At 44.9% G+C, this 19049-nt stretch overlaps 1 protein-coding gene across 1 annotated transcript; it reads left to right on the top strand.

The window, feature by feature from the left end:
* Positions 1–5381: 5381 nt before the first annotated feature.
* LOC146209467 (uncharacterized) lies at positions 5382–17377 on the top strand. The gene is made up of 5 exons (XM_084580387.1): positions 5382–5406; positions 9474–9577; positions 12541–12726; positions 16087–16173; positions 17291–17377. Exons 1-5 carry the CDS (start codon positions 5382–5384, stop codon positions 17375–17377), a joined length of 489 nt encoding a protein of 162 aa, XP_084436513.1.
* Positions 17378–19049: the final 1672 nt, after the last annotated feature.

Genomic DNA, 19049 nt, shown 5'->3' with positions numbered 1-19049 from the left:
TTTTCGTCTTCTGTCAAGCATTTTGGGATCGGCAGAAAAGGTTGCGGAGTGAGGCCTAGCGTACGCGTGCGGCGGCCCCATCAGGGTACAACCTAGCTTCGTAAAGCCGGTGAAAACTAGAAACATGGAAATCTTGGAGGGTACACCGGTCGGGTCGGAGGAACTTGAGGTACCGGGACAATGGTACGTAAGACAGCGAGGGAAATACGTGCCGCTCGAGAAGACTGACAAAGGATCTGCGAGACAAAAGGCCTTGGGGAAGTAAGCAGGAAGAAAGATGGCCAAATGAAGTCAATAGAATGCCAAATCACGCGTGTTCCCGACGGCGAAAACAAGATTGGTCTTAGACCACGTGGCGGTTTGGTCACGCTCACAAAATACGGCATGGCCCTCCTCACGGACGCTATCAAGATGACGGCGGCTGGTATTAACCCACGAGACGAGGAAGAGGATCTCATCAACCTCAAATGAAACAGCATTCAATTCTCGTCGTAACAACGAGCGTGGAAAAGAAATTGAAATACGCCAGTCTGAAGCACATCATGTTTCATGACAAACGGGTGGACACGTACTTTGCCTACGTGACCACTCCAGAACACTGTGGCAAGGAGGTCATCCACAGAGTGCCTCTGCAATACTCAATTGAAGAAGTTTTGTATCGACTAGACCGGAAGGACAACACAGAGTTACGGGGAGTCAGACAACTGAGCAAAAACTCGAAGTTGATCTTCATTCTCTTCACGGAAAAAGCAGAGCCAAGATATATATATATATCTTAACGGCGAATCGTATCGACGCCAGCTATACCGTAAAATGTACAAAATATGCTCCGCTTATTGCCGTCTTGGCCATCGATAGGACGTGTGCCCTGATCCAAACGACACCAAATGCCACGGCTGCGGATATGAAAGACCACCAAAGAACCACCAATGTGAGATAAAATATCAACTGTGCGGGAAGTCCCGCGTGCTGGGGGACCGGAAATGTCCAGAATTATTTAGTACTACGTACGAAGTCAGGAAGAAGCAGTGCGAAAAGAAATTAGAAAAACAAGACGTGACATCTGGCGGCGAAGCACGTAGAGCCGGCGACGTGAGCCGAAGTGAAGAGAAGACTTCCGATTCCGGTAGGATTATTGCCGAAGTTAGAAGCCACTGACAGCCAGGCGAAGACTCTAACCATCACGCAAGGGTCGCTCCGGATCCCGAAAAAGAAGGCATTCAAGAGGGCGCTCGAGTTCAAGAAACTCCACCAACCCGTGGAAGAGGAGCGCCAGCGAAGGACGCAGGGCAGTGAGTTTTGTTGACAGGATCGCTCAGACGAAACAAAAATGGATAGAAAAAAATGAGGTAGCTGAAAGTTTAAGAAAACTGGTTGAAAAATTAACGGGCATCGTCGAATAATTAGGTTCTGAAAATCAGAATTTCAGAAATTCGAAGCAACAGCCGTGCCATGCGCAGCAGCAGTCAGTCAAGAAGCAGACACCCATATGGCAACAACCTCGACAGGGAGAGGATAAAATGGCCACTAAGGCGTCCCTACCACCTCCGGTTAAACGAAAAATTAATAACGCAGATCTCATCGAAGCACTGCAAAAGAAGGTAGAGAACCTTACAAACTTTGAGTCAAAGATGAACGAATTCATAAACCCCATGAATGTTCAAATGCAGGCGGTACTTGCGGATGTGCAGAAGCAGGCCGAGGAAATGCAGACCTAGAAACGTAATGGTAGAAATAAGCGCGTGGCCCTAAAATATTGAGCAAGCGAGTACGCCGCCTCAAAATGGCAATGCGCGCGCGTGAAAAGAAAATTTGGCAGTGGAACTGTCGCGGGTTCCAGCATTAGGCTTAACTGAAGGTAAACCAGAGCTATGTTTTTTTACAGTTCCTTTGACAGCCTGGCGGCATAAGCAAAGATGTTAAAAATGTGTCCATCAAGCAAATGGACCTATCAGCAGATTTTAAAATTTTCTATTTATGTCGCCAGTAAGAAAATTGCGATGTTTTATTAGCAAAAAAGGAAAATGATAGAATGTAGCGGCAGAAAATTAAAGCCTTGCCGAAAATATTTGCGGCGCATCTGACATCATTATACACGAGGCAGTGCCAGAGATACATTGCGCGCGTGCAGAGAGGACAACAAAGAAGACTTTCTACGCCGCTGTTTATCATGGACGCTGCTTTTACTGGTAAGGCATCGTTGATCTTTTGCATATGCTTCAACCCTATAGCTAGTCTGGCCTGGGAGGCGTTTATTTACAAAGCTTCGACTCATATATGGGGGCAAGTGTTATGTGTAAAGCATAAAAAGAACGCTATTTCTGAATAAGGTTCTGAGTGAGTGTGGAAAGAACAGCGCCCAGACTGACTTCATGCGGCTGCGTGTTGTATGTGCTTGGTACTAAAAACCTATCAAAGCGTCTAGAACCACTGAATCCCGAGACGTTCATTGCTTTGGCGCAGAAATGTTGCACATTACAGTACCAGAAACTTGTACAATGAAGACCTGCACCTCGTGCTTCAATACCAGCAAATACTAGGTATGAATGCTAAGCCCAAATGCGTTAAAACATTGCTTCACACAGAATCACGTTGATTATATTTTAGTTTCTCTGGGGTTATGGGCACCATTCATGGTGGCTCCACGATTTTAGGCGTATAGACGTGTGTTGCAGCATCACTTATAGAGGCCAGATGCAGTCATAAACCTATGCGTATACTCTTCCTATGCCGTGCTGCTAATTGCTTTCACTGCAGTAGTCACTACAGAGGGCACCAGCTAGCCCAAGGTCTCGACCTCAAATCTGTTTGCATGTTTCGTAGTGTAGCATAGCCGCGGCCGATAGGCCACGGCAAGAACGGAACGCACGTACATGCTTGGGAACGAGGCAAGTAAGACCCGGCGTTTATTGCAACAGGGGGTGGTTATATATACTTCACTTGTACTCACCTATGGGGCTGGAACGTGGAGGCTAACCAAGAGACTTCTTAAGTTGAGGACAACCCAGAGGGCTATGGAACGAAAAATGGTAGGGGTAACATTAAGAGATAGAACGCGTGCAGAGTGGGTCAGAGAAATAACTCAAGTTATCGACATTCTAGTGGAAGTTAAGAAGAAGAAATGGGCATGGGCAGGACATGTAGTGTGAAGAGAGGATAACCGATAGTCGCTTAGGGTAACAAACTGGATTCCAAGGGAAGGAAAGCGTAGCAGGATAGTGGCAGAAAGTTAGGTGGGCGGACGAGATTAAGAAGTTCGCAGGGGTCAAGTGGATGCAGCTAGCACAGAACCGCGTTAAGTGGAGAAATATGGGAGAGGCCTTCGCCCTGCAGTGGGTATAGTCAGGCTGATAATGATGATGATGATGATGATATATAATTCAGGGGAGAGAGAGAATGGAAATGGGACATACGAGATAGCAAGAAAACTTCACGCTTGCGCAGTGTGTGGCCCGCACTTGACACAGCGCTGTGACATAACACTTCTTCCTCCTAAAATCGGTCAGCTGGTTTCCTCGTCCGCGTCGAGCGTCATAGCACTTGAGCGGGTTCGCTTGACACTACTGCCCCGGATGACGGCAGTGACGGGAAGGCGCCGTCAGCATGATGGTCCTCAACTGCAGGCGGCGAAGCAGATTCTTGGAGTCTGGCATCCAGCTGCAATGCAGATTCCTCTGGCCTGAATATAGCACCGTCCAGGCGCGCGTCTTCCGCAGTGTCGGGTGACTGTGTTTCTGTAGGCCGAAGACGTACCTGGTCCACGTGCCGCCGGACAATTGCTCCAGGCGTTTCTACTGTAACCATTCTGGTCCCAGGCGTAGATGTCACATCCCCTGGTATCCATTTGTCTCCTGTTCCATAGTTGTGAACATGTACACGACTCTTTAGTTGAGGCAGCCACTATTGGCTATCCAATAGTGCGTCTCCGCTACCCTTCGGGAAACACGTATCCAGGCGTGATCAAATCTGGTATCCTAGAAGCATCTCTGATGGAAACTTCCTGCTCTTCTGGGGCGTCCTTCTGTAATTGAGCAGTAGGAGCATAAGTTTGTGCTCCAATTTACCTGCCCCCAACTTCCGGAGACCATCTTTCACCGTTCGGACAGCTCTTTCGGCGGATGGAAGGGGGCGGTCCTAACGTGCGAGATGTTGTTCTACTCGACAAATGTTGCAAATTCACGACTAGTGAATTGTGTTCCGTTATCAGAAACTATAATTCTGGGCACTCCAAATCGGCTGAATATGTCCCGCAAACAGTGGATTGTAGCTGTTGTGGTTGATTGCTTCAGAGGGAGCGCTTCTATCCATTTGGCATGCGAATCGATTAGCACAAGCACCATCTTGCCTTCGATCGGCCCGGCAAAATCCATATGGATGCGTGATCATTTTTCAAACGTTTGTGGCCGGCTCGCTGGTGGAGCGGCTGGCGGCATTGGCAAGTTGTCGACGCAATTTTTGCACTGAGCCGACATTTCCTCAATCTCTCGGTTTAGGCCTGACCACCAAAACAACGATCATGCTATATATTTCATCGGCGAAGACCCTTGGTGGGTTTCATACAGCAGTTGCAGCAATCGTTTTCGCGTATCGGCAGGTATAACCACTCGATGGCCCCAATAAATTAACCCATGTGCCAGGGAGAGTTCAAGTCGGCGGTGAAAAAAATGCCGCCAGACACGGCTCAAGGTCTTTCGAGCTTCTAGGCCAACCTCGTAGCACGTAATGCTTGACGCGATCTAGGGTCGAGTCGATGGCTATAAGGTCTTTCTGCTCTCGTGTAGTGACAGTGCCTTCGTACAAGCTGTCCAAAGACAACACGTACTCTTGCGGCTCTTGGGGCTACATGCTAGGACCTAGTTATTGCAGTAGAAGCCTGCCGAGGGTGTCCGAGTTCAACAGTTGCCTTCTGGGAGTGTACTGAAGTTTGTAACGATATCCTCCGAGATTGAGCGCCCAACGCTGAATGCGGGCTGCAGCCATAAAGGGTGTCGGGCGGCCGGCCCTCAGCAATCCGAGGAGAGGCTGGTGGTCTGTAACCAAGGTGAATTCACGGCCCAACAGATAGTTTCTGAATCTCGTGGCCCCCAAAACTAGGGCCAGGGCCTCACGCTCCAGCTGTGCGTAATTCGGCTCAGCTTTCTTGAAAGTCCTTGAACGGAATATGATCGGTCTGTTGACGCTACCTACTGTGTAAAACAGTACTGCACGACTGCCGTGTGGGGAAGCGTCGCACTCTAGTTTCAGCTCCTTTAACGGCTCAAAATGGGCAAGCACTTCGGCAGCCTTGAGACACTGTTTGGCCTTGACGAACGCAGTTTGCTGGGGTGGTTCCATAGCCATCGCGCGCATTCTTTTCTAGTAACTGATATAATGGGGACAACATGGTTGACAAGTTCGGCAGAAACCGTGCATAAAATGTTAGCATTCCGACAGAAGAACGCAGCTCGCTCGCGTTACTAGGGCTTTGTGCTTTCATGATAGCTTCCACATTCTTTTCCGTCGGGTGAAGACCGAGACGATCGATACGGTGTCCCAGATAAGAAACCTAAAGCTGGCTGAGGTTGCATTTGTCGTATCGCAGCTTTAACCCGTGCTCTCGAAATCGCGGCAACACTGTTTTCAGCCAAGATCCGTTGTCTGCAAGCCTTTTCAGACATCAACACGTCATCTAAGTATGCCTGCACTCCAGGCAAGCCCGCTAGAATGGTATCCATCTTCCTTTGAAATATAGCAGGAGTAGAAATGCCGAACAGCAGCCTGTTGTAACAGAACAGCCCTTTGTGTGTATTAATCACACACAGCTTGCGTGAAGCTTCGTCTAGCGGCACCTGGTTGTAGGCATCTTTCAGGTCAAGTGTACTAAAAACTTCACCACCGCTCAACGACGCGAACAGGTCTTCATTCACCGGAAGGGGATACTGCTCAAGTGCACAAGCCCGATTCAAAGTGGCCTTAAAATCCCCGCAAATCCGTACTGTGCCATCTTTTTTTAAGCACTGGTACAATGGACGTCGCCCAATCCGAATATTTTATGGGCGATATTATGTCTAGCGTCACTAGCCGATCCAACTCTTTTGCCACTCTGTCACGGAGCGCATACGGAAGCGGTCTGCCCTTGCAAAATTTGCTAACCGCACCGTCCTTCAGCACCAAGCTGGCTAGGGGTCCCTTCATCAGGCCCAATTCCTCCGAGAAGACATCCTCGTAATTACTGCGTATAACTGTCGTCGTAACTGTCGACCATTTTATTTATTACATGCCCCGACACCACCGCTTACGATATTGAGGGCGTGAGCGAGTCACGAAAACATGTGGCGTTGTAGCTGCTTAGGGAATCCGGAAAGTGATTTTTTATCCCCGGGTCAAAGTTTTTGTTTTAAGTTATAACTATCACGGACAATAGTTATGTAAAGTCATGGACAATAGGGCCACATGTGCCTAAAAGACAGGTTGGAGCATTACCAACAGCCAGAGTTCTGCACAGAGCGCGTGAGCCGACTTCAGCATCCTTTGTTCCTAAAACGCCACCTAATAATCTCGGTAACGCCAGCTGGCATTACTCCCCCTCCTATAAAAAACCGAAAGCAGAGCTTAAGCGCGAGCAATGGGCGATGCAAGCGATAACAAAACGATCGACACAGAAACCAAATAGAAAACGAAAGCGGGGTAAGGTGACCTACACAACAACGAAACACGCGCATAGTACACTGCACATTACCGCTTGAAATAAGACTTCATGCGGACAACGTGCACCACTTCGGAGCGCGGTTGTCGATGCGAGGGCTCCACAGTATCCGCTGGAAGAGGTTCTTAGGTCACTTCCGTGACAATATAGAGAATACCGAGGATATATCCTTGGATTATTTTGATGTTAGGATTCTAATTTGTCTCATCAGTATTGTTTTTACTGAACATCACGTAGGGATCATTATCAGCGTTGTTTTCTGCGCCCTATTTCAAATGTGGATAGGAGGGATTCATGATTTTGATCACTAATACCCCAAAAATAGTTGTTTCCTTCAAACTAGACGACAACAGCAATAGCCTTCTATAGCTGCCGCCCTAAAATCTGCTATTGGGACCGTAATGAAAAAAATCCGGTCTATTCTGTGGTGCACCTAGATTATTTCACTGCAGGAATGCATATGGGTATTTACACAGGCGATCGACAGACAGCTTGTCTAGAGAAAGTATTCAGAGACTTGGAATGGGAGCAGTTAGGGATAAGGGTAGATGGAGAATACCTCAGTAATCTGCGATTTGCTGATGACATTGCCTTGCTAAGCAACTCGGGGGATGAACTGCAAATAATGATTGATGACCTAGACAGAAAAAGTAGAAAGGTAGGCTTGAAAATCAATATGCAGAAGACTAAGGTGATGTTCAACAGCCTCGGCAAGGAACAGCAGTTTACATTAGGTAGCGAAATACTGGAAGTAGTAGGCGAATATGTCTACTTAGGACAGGTAGTAACCGCAGATCCGGACCATGAAAAGGAAATAACAAGAAGAATAAGATTGGGATGGAGCGCATTTGGCAAGCACTCGCAGATTATGACTAGCAGCTTACCGGTATCGCTCAAGAGGAAAGTATACAACAGTTGCATCTTGCCTGCACTCACCTATGGGGCTGAAACGTGGAGGCTAACCAAGAGAGTTCTACTTAAGTTGAGGACAACCCAGAGGGCTATGGAACGAAAAATGGTAGGGGTAACATTAAGAGATAGAAAGCGTGCAGAGTGGGTCAGAGAAATAACTCAAGTTACCGACATTCTAGTGGAAGTTAAGAAGAAGAAGTGGGCATGGGCAGGACATGTAGTGTGAAGAGAGGATAACCGATAGTCGCTTAGGGTAACAAACTGGATTCCAAGGGAAGGAAAGCGTAGCAGGATAGTGGCAGAAAGTTAGGTGGGCGGATGAGATTAAGAAGTTCGCAGGGGTCAAGTGGATGCAGCTAGCACAGAACCGCGTTAAGTGGAGAAATATGGGAGAGGCCTTCGCCCTGCAGTGGGTATAATCAGGCTGCTGCTGATGATGATGATGATGACAGGCGATCGATCGGCAGTAGTACTCGCGGAATGTTCCACCAATGACAACGCCATTTTTTTGAGGTTATATCAAGTTAGATACCCAGAACGAAAACGTTAAAGCATGAGTGCCGGGTTAGAGAATTACACAATTTTCACCAGCCATTGCATACGCTCTCACTGGCCACGGAATGTTAGATTTTTGCCCATTGTGATAGTAGTTGTGTCTGAATCTTTTGTAGCGAGAAACGTATAGCTGGGAAAGATAGAACGCTGCAGTGTATAGCAAGTATACAAAAACATTTTGGAAAAAAGTGACCCAGCCGTTCATGTCCACACGCGCACCCACGGGCACACAAGTCACACCGCCCAGTGACAACCAACGAACTGCTCTACATCAATTGGCAAGCCTCGTCTATACATGCCGCAGCACTCCTGCTAAAGTGTGAACTAACCTTGCATTCTACGGGCGTGGTTAAGGAGAAAAGTTTTTTTTTTTTTTTGTTGGAGCGTGGCGCCCTCTGTGACCGACATACTGTGCCGAGGGCAGATCAAGGCGATGTGGACAATGCCATCTTGAGCAGCGGCGGCATTCCTTGGCGCTAAGGTGGCCCACGCTAAAAAGTCCCTGAGACTAATAATCATCTGCCATTGCAATATTTATATTGAAGGTAGTAAGAAAAGCCTGTTCGATGTTGGTAGTCTTTCACGCTTTCTTTGACTAATACCTACAGCGACGAGACAACTCACTTTTCGAAACTTGTCTGACAATCTGCAGCGCAAATAGGGAGGTCCTGTAGCCTTGGTAGACAGAACTGTAACGGCATGACGGGCAATGGGAGCTGAAAATGCAGCCGCCTACATGGTCCCTGTATTGAATACATTTAAAAGCACCTCGCATTTTGCCTGGAATGGATCTGAAATAGGTAAATAAGAGAAAATTTTCTGCCATTTCTTGATCCCGCTAATCACAACGAATGTGCCGGGGTTGATCGTGCACAATGAGCTTCAGAAAGAAGTCCTACTGAGATCTGCAAGTAAGGTGGGACTTCAGCTTGAGAAGTAGGTTATGAAAAGCGTCAGTTTTCGTCCTCAACACAACAGGTGCGTCGCAGAAGTTCCTATTAGAGTTAGAAATGCAATAATAGTTCAGAGTTAAACTGGGGAATCAAGCAGAGAAAAAAAACTTACTGCCCCTCCAGTCGTCAAGAGCAGATGTAACCAAGAAAAGGTTACAGGCATATCACGCTCTGTGCAGATGCGAGTTTTCTGGCGTATCCCTCGAAAAGTACCTATATTCCGCAAGACGGCCTCTAGCTCCCTTTTCATCAGGCTCTATTGCACAGCTGAAGCAGCTCAGAGGAACATAATATACCATTAGTGCCGCCAGCTAAAACAAAGAGCAGACCCAGTTACATTTGTTGATTTCATATAATCTTCATTTCAGTGCTGGCCGTGAAGAATGGGTCTGCTTTTGTCCCCGAAGTGGAGCGCTCCCTCTTCGGATACAGCACGGCCAAGACACACAACTGGTTCCTCTGCTTCGAGATGGTGCTAATTTAAAGAACGCTCAGTGCCGATGGGGGCCATTATCACAACAGTTCAGATATTCGCATTTCGTACAATATCGGCGTTAGATTGAGCCCCAGTTTCAGCTTACATCTCCTGTGGTTTATTTCACTTTATTGTATTTATTTCTCTTTTTAGAATGAACGAGGGAACTGTGACAAAAGGCGGTTAGTCGTGATGAGGTCACAGTTCCCTAAAACAATCAGCAGCAGTGAGCAGCGCAAAAAAGATATTTTAACAGACTATAGAAAAGGGCACATTTATAACGTACTGCAGTGTAACAGCAGAGAAATCAGACGCACATAGAGTACACCATGCACTCAAAGGAAACAACAAAAATGGCACAAAACACTAAAGCAAGTCGTACATTCGGCATGGGATGACAAAAATTTTCATTTGCTAAAGAGAAAACAAAGCAGCTAAATACTTAAACCAGTATGTAATTCCTTTTTTTATCTCGTTTAAATTTTCCCTTAGAGATGAATGAGCGCTCAACAAGGGTTGACGGGATGCTTCACTTCGCATGCTCAACCAACGTTCCGACAAGGGGACTTGGGGACTGCCTTGCGAACTCAGGCATCATCTCAACCCTTGTTCAGAAGTCTTTCATGCCCTGTAGCCATCTTCTTTCTCTCATCTACCATGGATCCTTTTACAAAGATGAAACATGAAGTTTCTGGGTGGGTTATTGAGAGCAGCCTGGAATCTGGTAATTAAACTTTTGTTTTCAGTAATTTGTGTTTGTTTTAAGAACCATGTTGCTGTGTTGCCAGAGGACATATTTGCTAGGAAGCCGATTAATAGTGATGGGAAACAGCCTATTGCTATTATAATGTGTAACAAGCAGTATATGTAGACTCGGTTTACTTTAAGGAGATTATGCCTTTGGCATACAGTCACATTGGTAAGTTTGCCGGTGTGTCTTTACAACTCTAATAGCTAGGAGTGCCGTTTTGCCGAATCAATAGCTTCTTATAACTACTTGAAGTTGTGATGGCCCACGCAGTGCACAATTAGATAACTTATAAATATAGAGTACAATACGTAAATATTTAAAAACACAAATCGGTAAAGAGGTCATTGATCCTGCAGAGAGAGCCAGCCAACGGTTTTGCTTTGATCCACGGCAAGTTTTCAAATATGTGTTTACCTGAATGCGTTGTCACTGAAGCGGATACCAGCATATTTTTGAGTCATTACCTTGCGTATATGTTCGTCAGCATACCTTATGGAAAGCGCGTAATGGATTGGGACAATGAGATGTCTAAAAATAATAGAGATGGTTTTGCACACGTTTCAGCTTAATTTTTTCGCCAGCATTCAAGCATGCAATTCTACTAAATAATCATTTGCAGTTGTGGCAAACCTTGGGAACGCACAAGCTATTGGAATCACAATTTTTGCATTTCACAAACTGAACTTTGTTGCTCAATAAACATTCACCTGATTAAGGGGAGTTCCTTGTATTCCACACCCCTTAAGTTTTTTCAAGATGATTCCATGCAGCATGAATCAAAAGGTTTGGAAGTCCGATTCCGACCAAATGTGTAACCTTGGCAGCCGGTATTATCAATCATTTTCTCTTTAACACAGAGTAAATTTGCTTGGTCAGTTTATCTTTTATAATGATATACTGGGGCGAGTCGATAACAATATGAACAGAGATAACCTTTTCCAATCTGCTAATAATGGCTCTTTTGAATGACTTCGAGAACAAAAATAATGCAGAGATAGGTCGATACTTTGTGACTTCATATCTCTTTCCTCCTAAAATAGAACGGTAGTGAGTGGCAGGTTTATAATACAAGCTAGAAGGTTCAATACTGATACCGATACTTACTTCAACAGTATAGTTTTGATTTCGTAATGGCCCTCCAAAGCATAGTTTTTTTATTTTTTACAAATATGAAGAGCTACTTCTTGTGGTATCACCTATGCAGCAACGTAACAGGTTTACGTAAAGGTTAAATGAGGTCACGCATAGAGGCATTTGAGCTAGATTGATTCGATTCGAGTTGACTAACGTCCATAAAAAAGTGGTTTAGAGCGCTGCACAAGATGGCGGTCAAGTAAACTTTTTCTTCGCTACGGCTACAGACATCCGGCACACACATCGGATGAGTTCGTGCGGTGTGAAAAGGGATGAAGGTGACCAACATGAATACGTGGCGTCATCAAGCGAGTAGCTGAAGAATTAGTTTATATTTTCGTTTTGTTGTTGCTTTTGCACTTACGCAGCGAGGTGCTTTGTCAGAGGTACACTTTGGGTTCGTTTACACAGCCTTATGAGCAAAAATGGCGTCTTGCTCTCTCCCGGGTGTGAAACGCAAAGCGCGTAAGTTGAATTATTCGCTGGATGTTGACCAAAAGTTTTGGATGTGACAGCAAAGGGTCTTAGTGGTTGTGCAGCCTGATCCGAGTTTGATTCGTACAGCCAGTCTTCGCTAATTTAGCAGGTACTGCGAAGGGTGCTCACAGGTGAGCCTCGCTATTTTAAGTGTATCTTTTGAACGCTATTGTTTTTGCATGTTGTTCTTCAGAGTTTCAACAACCTAGAGAGAGAGGCTTATTAGGCGCCACTGTGGCTGAATTTAAGAACTGATTTGAAAGTCTGATGCCATAATCAAAAGAGACATTGTCGTAACTTTTCCTTTGTTATAGCTGACATTCTGAGCAGCACTGGTGATATACTAAATTGTTTGATTATTGGTTCGAATTCACATAGTATATCATGTTTTGTTTTTACATTCTTCTTTGGAAAGAAAAAGGTTTAAGAGATTTTTTCCCAAACTGATTAGCTTTTGTACCTAATTTCTGGATTGCAACATAAAGTAACTATTGTGCTAAACTTCATATATCGTAAAAGCTCTTTGTCAGTTTTTATTACTGTTTCCTTGAGCTGTGGGACATTGCTTAACATGCTTTATGTCCGATGGTTTTGCCAGGCGGGCAACATGGCGTTGCTGTCTCTGCTGTACAGCCCGTGGTCGCTTCGGGTGTCATCGCCGGAGCCATGGCCGCTGTGGCTCGCCCAGTGCGCGTCGTTGCAGAGCAGCCTGCACTGCGCCCAGATGCTGCTCTCGGCCGCCCTCTCGGACAACACCTACTTCCTGCTGCACGCCACCTTCTACGTGAGTGGCGGCGCAATCACTGCGAAAGACTTACTAGTGCCCTCAAAATATAATGGAGCACAAACCGGTGCAAAATGTTCTCTCCTTCGTCCGGGCTGTTAATGAGGCGAACACCAAGAGTGTCAAGCTGAATGTTTCACAAGCATCCAAACCATACACATGCGCATCCGCTTGCAGGGCGCGCCGCGAAACGAAATTGTCTTCGTTGGTGTGCTTTATGTTATTTTGGGGCTGTAGTAGGTTCTTTCCACCGCATGAATCATTGCGGCTACATCCGATTCCGGCTTCTCTTTTCCGCTCGGGGTGATCAAAAATTATGGGGACTCTTAAGCTCCGTCTATTGGGTTATGACGCGAAAGCTGGGCTACCAGCCTACATCAAAAGCCCCGCTTTAACCAACACGTTTGAACATGCCCACGTGGCCTATAAGGGTAAGTGAATTCGACGGTCCTGACAGGCTGACTGTGACATCAGCCTTTCATATGAAAGGAGAGGCCTGAGTTAGCAGCTCTTGCCAAACGTATTGTCAGGCAACCCTATGTCCATTCAGTGCTTCAGCTTCCAGCTACTGCCTGCCAGTGCCATGCTTGTGATCTTTCGCTCTCAACGCCAGTGCCGGCGGACGGCCGCCGAAGCCGGTGTTTTGGTGTGCGGGGCCTATTATCGTCAGGAAGACCAAATTAAGAAATTTTTCAAGGCTGTATGTACAAGCTTGTGCTGCATCCTCTATTCGGCTAGAGATTTGACGTTTATACAGCTACAAACATTAAATGAAACATTAAGCTTTGCCTTTACTGCAATGGCACGACAGCTTTAATGACTCGTCCGTGGTTGCCTTTAAGTGTCCTATCCACGCACATTCACTTTGGCGCTAGATTAGGCACCAATCACACAACTTCCACCAAGGGTATTTCACACATACAGATCAGCATACTATCGTGAGATCCCTTTTTAGCTCAAGCTTACCTGAGGTAGATATCAAGCTCTTTTATTTTGGTAGCCTTAAAGGCGTTCAGTACGAAATCCGGCAAAGGTGTTGTAGGCATTGTCTGCATTGTGAGCGAAAACCCGCCAATGGTATAGCTCAGCTACGCCAGCTGGACATACGTAGCGAGAGCTTCTTTCCTCTGGTTTCCGCATGTTTCCTAGCCTATTGTTGAGCTTATATTTATTCTTCATTATTTTATTTATACAATACTGCAGACCAAAATTTTCGGCCCAAGCAGGTGAAAAGTAAATAATACATACAAATATCACATAAATATAATCACAATGGAGGCGTGTTTCACATGGCAAGAGCAAGATTGACAGAAAGGTTTATGATGAGCACACGCACACACAAAACATACTTGATCATCAATGAGGAGACATTCGTCTTCACATATCGTTTTTTTATTTCATTCACACAAAGGCAGACGGCCCGGTGGTCAGTATAGTAAAACCGGGCCACAATCCTTCGCACGCACTGCACATGAGCCGAAACGTATTGTTTGCGAAGTATGCTTCCAACGTACCAGTAGCAGATGAACTTTCAGACAGTCGAATGACATGAACAGTAACAAGATGGGCCTTTACATCCTCTTCTGTTACTCTATTACGTTGCCCTTAATCTTCCGAAGGCTCCATCTACGCTGCTGTTCACCGCCTGTTACGTTCTCCTGGCGTTTCCGTTTGGCAAGACGTTCTTCTCTCTATTCAGGCGTCTGTGCTGCTTGCTTGATCTTTCGTTATTCTTTCTCTGCTGAATGGTCACTTACCAGGCGACGAATACTAGTTACGAGGAATTGAGCCTTTCCTGTCGATACCGCCACTGAGGGCGGCCCGACTCTCTTTCTCCATATAATACTGCTGTACTGCGGCCGCCGTGTCGCTCCTCTGTTTATAAACGCAGTTGTGCATGCGCAGTTATGCGCATAGCTATCACATGGCACCTGCGTGACGTCGCACGCGGCAATAGCGGCCCCTCCCTTCATCTATGATGTCACGTCCTCGCACCAACTCCTCCACTCCGTGGCGCATCCCATACATTCCAGTGGGATTCAACAGCGAACTGCTCGACTGGTAGCCGAATATGGCTCCTGCTACAAAATCACGAGCCTGGCGCTGCCAGTTGAAATGGCCACACACTGATTGGATGTAGAGTTTTTTCACGTTGGAGTTTCGCAGCAGCTGCCAACTCTTGTCTCTCCTTTCATATGGGAGGGGTTCTCCGAATCAGCCTTCCAGGACCCTTGTATTTATGTTATCCCTAGGCCACGCATGAAATTTCATACGGTTTGTGTAAAGCAGGGCGTTATATATGTCGGTTGGTAGAGTACAGTATTGCGTCCTGATCTTAAAGGCAGAGCTCACGCATCCCTCATAATTCAAATCTAACCATGCAAACGTGTCAGCGTGCAGTATAAAATAGTGCACCTCACTTGAGAGCCGAGTGTTCTTTTTTGATTCCGAAATGTCCGTACACCTCATTTGGGCTACCAGACATGGCCGTCCCTGCCATGCCAACTCAGCCATTTTGTATGGCTTCGTTTCGGCACAAAGCACTCAGATCAACCAGTTTCCAGCCGTGCCACCAATCGCTAGCCACATGCATGCTCATGAGGTTCGCTGAGCTCCGATGCCGGCGTCCTTTAACGTTACCAGACAAGAAGGAGGGCCACTTTGCAAGAAATGAGAGGCACCAAACGCAACAGTGTACATAAACGAAACCCTGCAGTCAAAGATTTAAAGGGATGCTTCTCGCTCTTCGACTTCATCTCAAACATTTTGAGTGTAGCACCGATTAGTGAATTATATGACATGGGCCATGCGATCAAGACCATACATAGCCTATACAGGTGTCAGTGTGAAGGTTTTCTGGTAACACAAATCACAAAAGAAGAAATGCTTTCATATTATTGAATGTGAAATTAGGCTACTTGTGAGGCGAACTGGAGAGGCCGATAACAAAGTTTAACCTCCTGAAGTCCTCAGCTTTGTATTACATCTTTTTTTTCAGCACGTTTTAGCTCTCACTCTTCTCGTAACTCTGTCAGCAGTTTAGCTTCAAACGTGTGACACTGCATGAATAGTAAATACTGCCCAAAATAAAAGATTTCGTCGAGATTCCGGGAGGATGTGATCATTTAATAGGGAAGATGGAATCATCATTCTCCAAACTTAGACCTAAAATTTTCGTCAAATATTTCATTGACCTGATACTAAGTGCAAATATTATGAAATATAGGATTCTTTTCACAAAGTGCTTTGTTTTATTGCTTGCCATAGAAACATTTCAAAATATTAAAAAATATTTTGATTTATAATCTTGTCTAACGCGTTTTATTATAAAAAAAAAAACATTTTTTTCACGTCTGATAGTTCCTGCTGTTCCAAGCCACAGCCACGATCCTAATCCTCGGAAGCGGAATCTACATGCTTGGAAACAACGCAAACAAGCTCGCGGGTGTGAGTATTAGGGTTCCGCACCCCTTAAGATTCGCTTGATGCGGTTTCCTAAATGCAAGCTAGCTGGGCGTTGTTCCTCTGCTTTGAAGAAAATATAATATGCGCTCTGAATATTTAGCACGATGTAAACGTAAAGTATGTAAGGATCTAACAGGAATTTCTTCTGCATTTTTCTTTATCGTTTATTTATTTTAATGCATATTCTTCTCTCTCTCTCTCGGTCTTTTTCCTTCTAGTTCACTCAATCTCTACAATTAGCTATATCGTTTTCATATTAGGGCATTTTGGGGACATTTAAGGTTCTAAGTATTGATTGGAGCCATGTTCTTTAAGAGAAAGACTTGAGGCATATTAACTAGAAATCCAAGAAATCAGAAAATAATAATAATAATAATAATAATAATAATAATAATAATAATAATAATAATAATAATAATAATAATAATAATAATAATAATTATTATTATTATTATTATTATTATTATTATTATTTCGTTTCTTAGGGACGAGGTTATTTGTTACTCAGGTTGTGAGTTTATATGTAAATGCTGGCCCGGGGAATGCATTTAACTTGTCAAAAACTTTCATTCACTAAATCTAACAATTTTTTTTTTCAGAGCAAATGAGAACATAGGTATCGAAAAAGCAAAGTTTACCTTTTACTGCATAACAATAATTAGGAACTGTCATCACAGTGCCTTGCAATAACCATTTTTGCGTAGTGCAAATGTAATGTCCATGATAGCCTGTCATCATCTGAACAATGTTCGCACGGTATTGCAATATCTGCCATTGGATTCGATTTATTTAAAAACAAGACAATGCGTGTGTTCTTCTTAGTGTCTCTATACAGGTGCCTCTACACAGGAAGTTGAATGGAAGATGTCCCTAATGTTTGGAACATTATTTCCATTGATTTCTTCGGATTCATTTGTATCTTAGAGAAATGTCTGGCTTCCGGCTAGTTGATTGAACTGATGAAATCACTATCAGAAAAATAAAGCTGTCAAGATAGCTAAACGTTTGTAAATTCGAAAAGTAAAATCTACGGAGCCAGAGATACAATCTTTAAACACATAAATTGTGAGAACCTGCAATGCGCTTTCTACATTCGCAGACGGTGGCTGTACTCACGGGCGGTGTACACGCGGCCCACCTGTGCTTCACCCTCAACGACCACTACTTCAAGTCCAGGGGATACTGAAGGCCTGCCTGGAAGATGACCTAGCTTATTCACATCAGGACACACGAAAACTAAAAGCAGCATCGTCAGTTGGTAGGAAATCATAAACTGTGCTGCTTGTGCTTAATATTTTAAAATTTGTATTCCTATGTCGGCGTTACACGATTTACTAATATGTGACTGGGGTATGAATTTAAAATATATAAATAGGTTAGCTGTATTTAGGCATGTGAAAAAGACATACATTTGCATTTTTTGCAGTTATTCACTGAAACATCCGACAAGATGGTCAATGGCGCCACGTAATGGCGCCACGTCATATTCAATCCTTGTTTCTCTACAGCTGCATAAAAATTTTGTATATGTCACCAGAAAACGAGAGCATAGGAGCAAGAAGAAATTTACTCTAACACCAAATAAATTAAAGTGATGATGGCCAATTGGTCAACGACGACATTAACGCAGGACATAAAATGCGGCTTACCTGCGACAGCGTAATACCAACATAACCTACGAATGTTGTTGCAAGCAAAGAGCACTGCTAACCTGTCTAGGCGTAACTTTCATTTCACTTCTACAGGTATTTTACATCCTTAAAGTTTCAAAGATGATGTCAGAAATGGGCTCTCCATTTCCCTCCACGCAATGTCAGCCCACACTTCAGTCTGTTCCAATCATTGCGGTTCCACCGCCAGCTAACTTTCAGGGCTCGATTTCTGGCGTCTAATTAAGGTGAAACCAAAAGTTTAGGCAATTCGTTTTGCGTTCTAAATGGCTGACTATGGTAGACGCGTTTCGGGAGCAATGGCGAGAGCCTGATCAATGTCCCCAAACGCTTCTGAAAAACAACTCAAAAACCGACAACCACACTAGACAAGAGGGACACACAGCGTCGTGTTCCTCGATCTTTATGTGGGGAGCCATTACGAAAGCTGCAGCCAGAAAAGATAATTTCGATAGATATCGAATTTTAACCCACTCATACGCAGCGATTGCAGAGCTGGCGGCACCAACTACAGACGACGCAGTGGCCAAGGACATCAGAAAGAGGCTAAAGCAAATTCGGAAAGTTGGAAAAGAAATTGAAATTATATGGACACCGGGATATACTGGCACGATATGGGGGGAAACGCAGCCGCGCAAGCGGCCGCCATTCAAGCGGGTGAGCTTGCTAAAAGGTATAATGCCCCACAGCCCAAATCCATGTGAACCCGATAGACTTACATCTTTACCAAACAATGCTCACTAAAGGCTCCCACGGCAGATAGATATTGCACTATGTACGCACCAAAATAAAACACTACAGAAAGCTTACGTTATATGAAGGAACACTAACGCAGGTGTTTGGCAACACGAAAGGGCTCCCTCCACCACAATAAATATTTCTCAACAAAGTAATAGCGAATTCAGCTTACACACCACACATACTTGACAAGTGGTTTCTTGGAAGACACGAAACACTCAAACACATCATATGCACCCACTGTCGGGAACGTGTCCAGCAGACCTTAAACACCTTATATGGCAATGTCCATCGTTTTCACCAGGAAGAAACAAAATCACGCATATTCCATATGACGACATGCCCACCCTAGCAGATAACATTCTATCAAGCACCGCAATACAGAATTCCATTGCTACATACGGCAGTGAGAGGGGCCTGCTTCGAGTAGTGTAAGAAAAGCCGACTTAC

This window comes from Amblyomma maculatum, chromosome 1 (genome assembly GCF_055883805.1).
Source record: "Amblyomma maculatum isolate TAMU_Amacu chromosome 1, ASM5588380v1, whole genome shotgun sequence".
Lineage (NCBI taxonomy): Eukaryota > Metazoa > Arthropoda > Arachnida > Ixodida > Ixodidae > Amblyomma > Amblyomma maculatum.
This window is presented reverse-complemented; position numbering and strand designations above follow the sequence as displayed.

What these genes read in the sequence shown, in the direction of transcription:
- LOC146209467 (XM_084580387.1), top strand. Translation starts at nt 5,382, where the DNA reads ATGGTTGACAAGTTCGGCAGAAACC. An exon ending in GGTTCCTCTGCTTCGAGATG is followed by an intron (nt 9,578 to 12,540) that starts GTGCTAATTTAA and finishes TGGTTTTGCCAG; the next exon opens with GCGGGCAACATGGCGTTGCT. An exon ending in TGCTGCACGCCACCTTCTAC is followed by an intron (nt 12,727 to 16,086) that starts GTGAGTGGCGGC and finishes CACGTCTGATAG; the next exon opens with TTCCTGCTGTTCCAAGCCAC.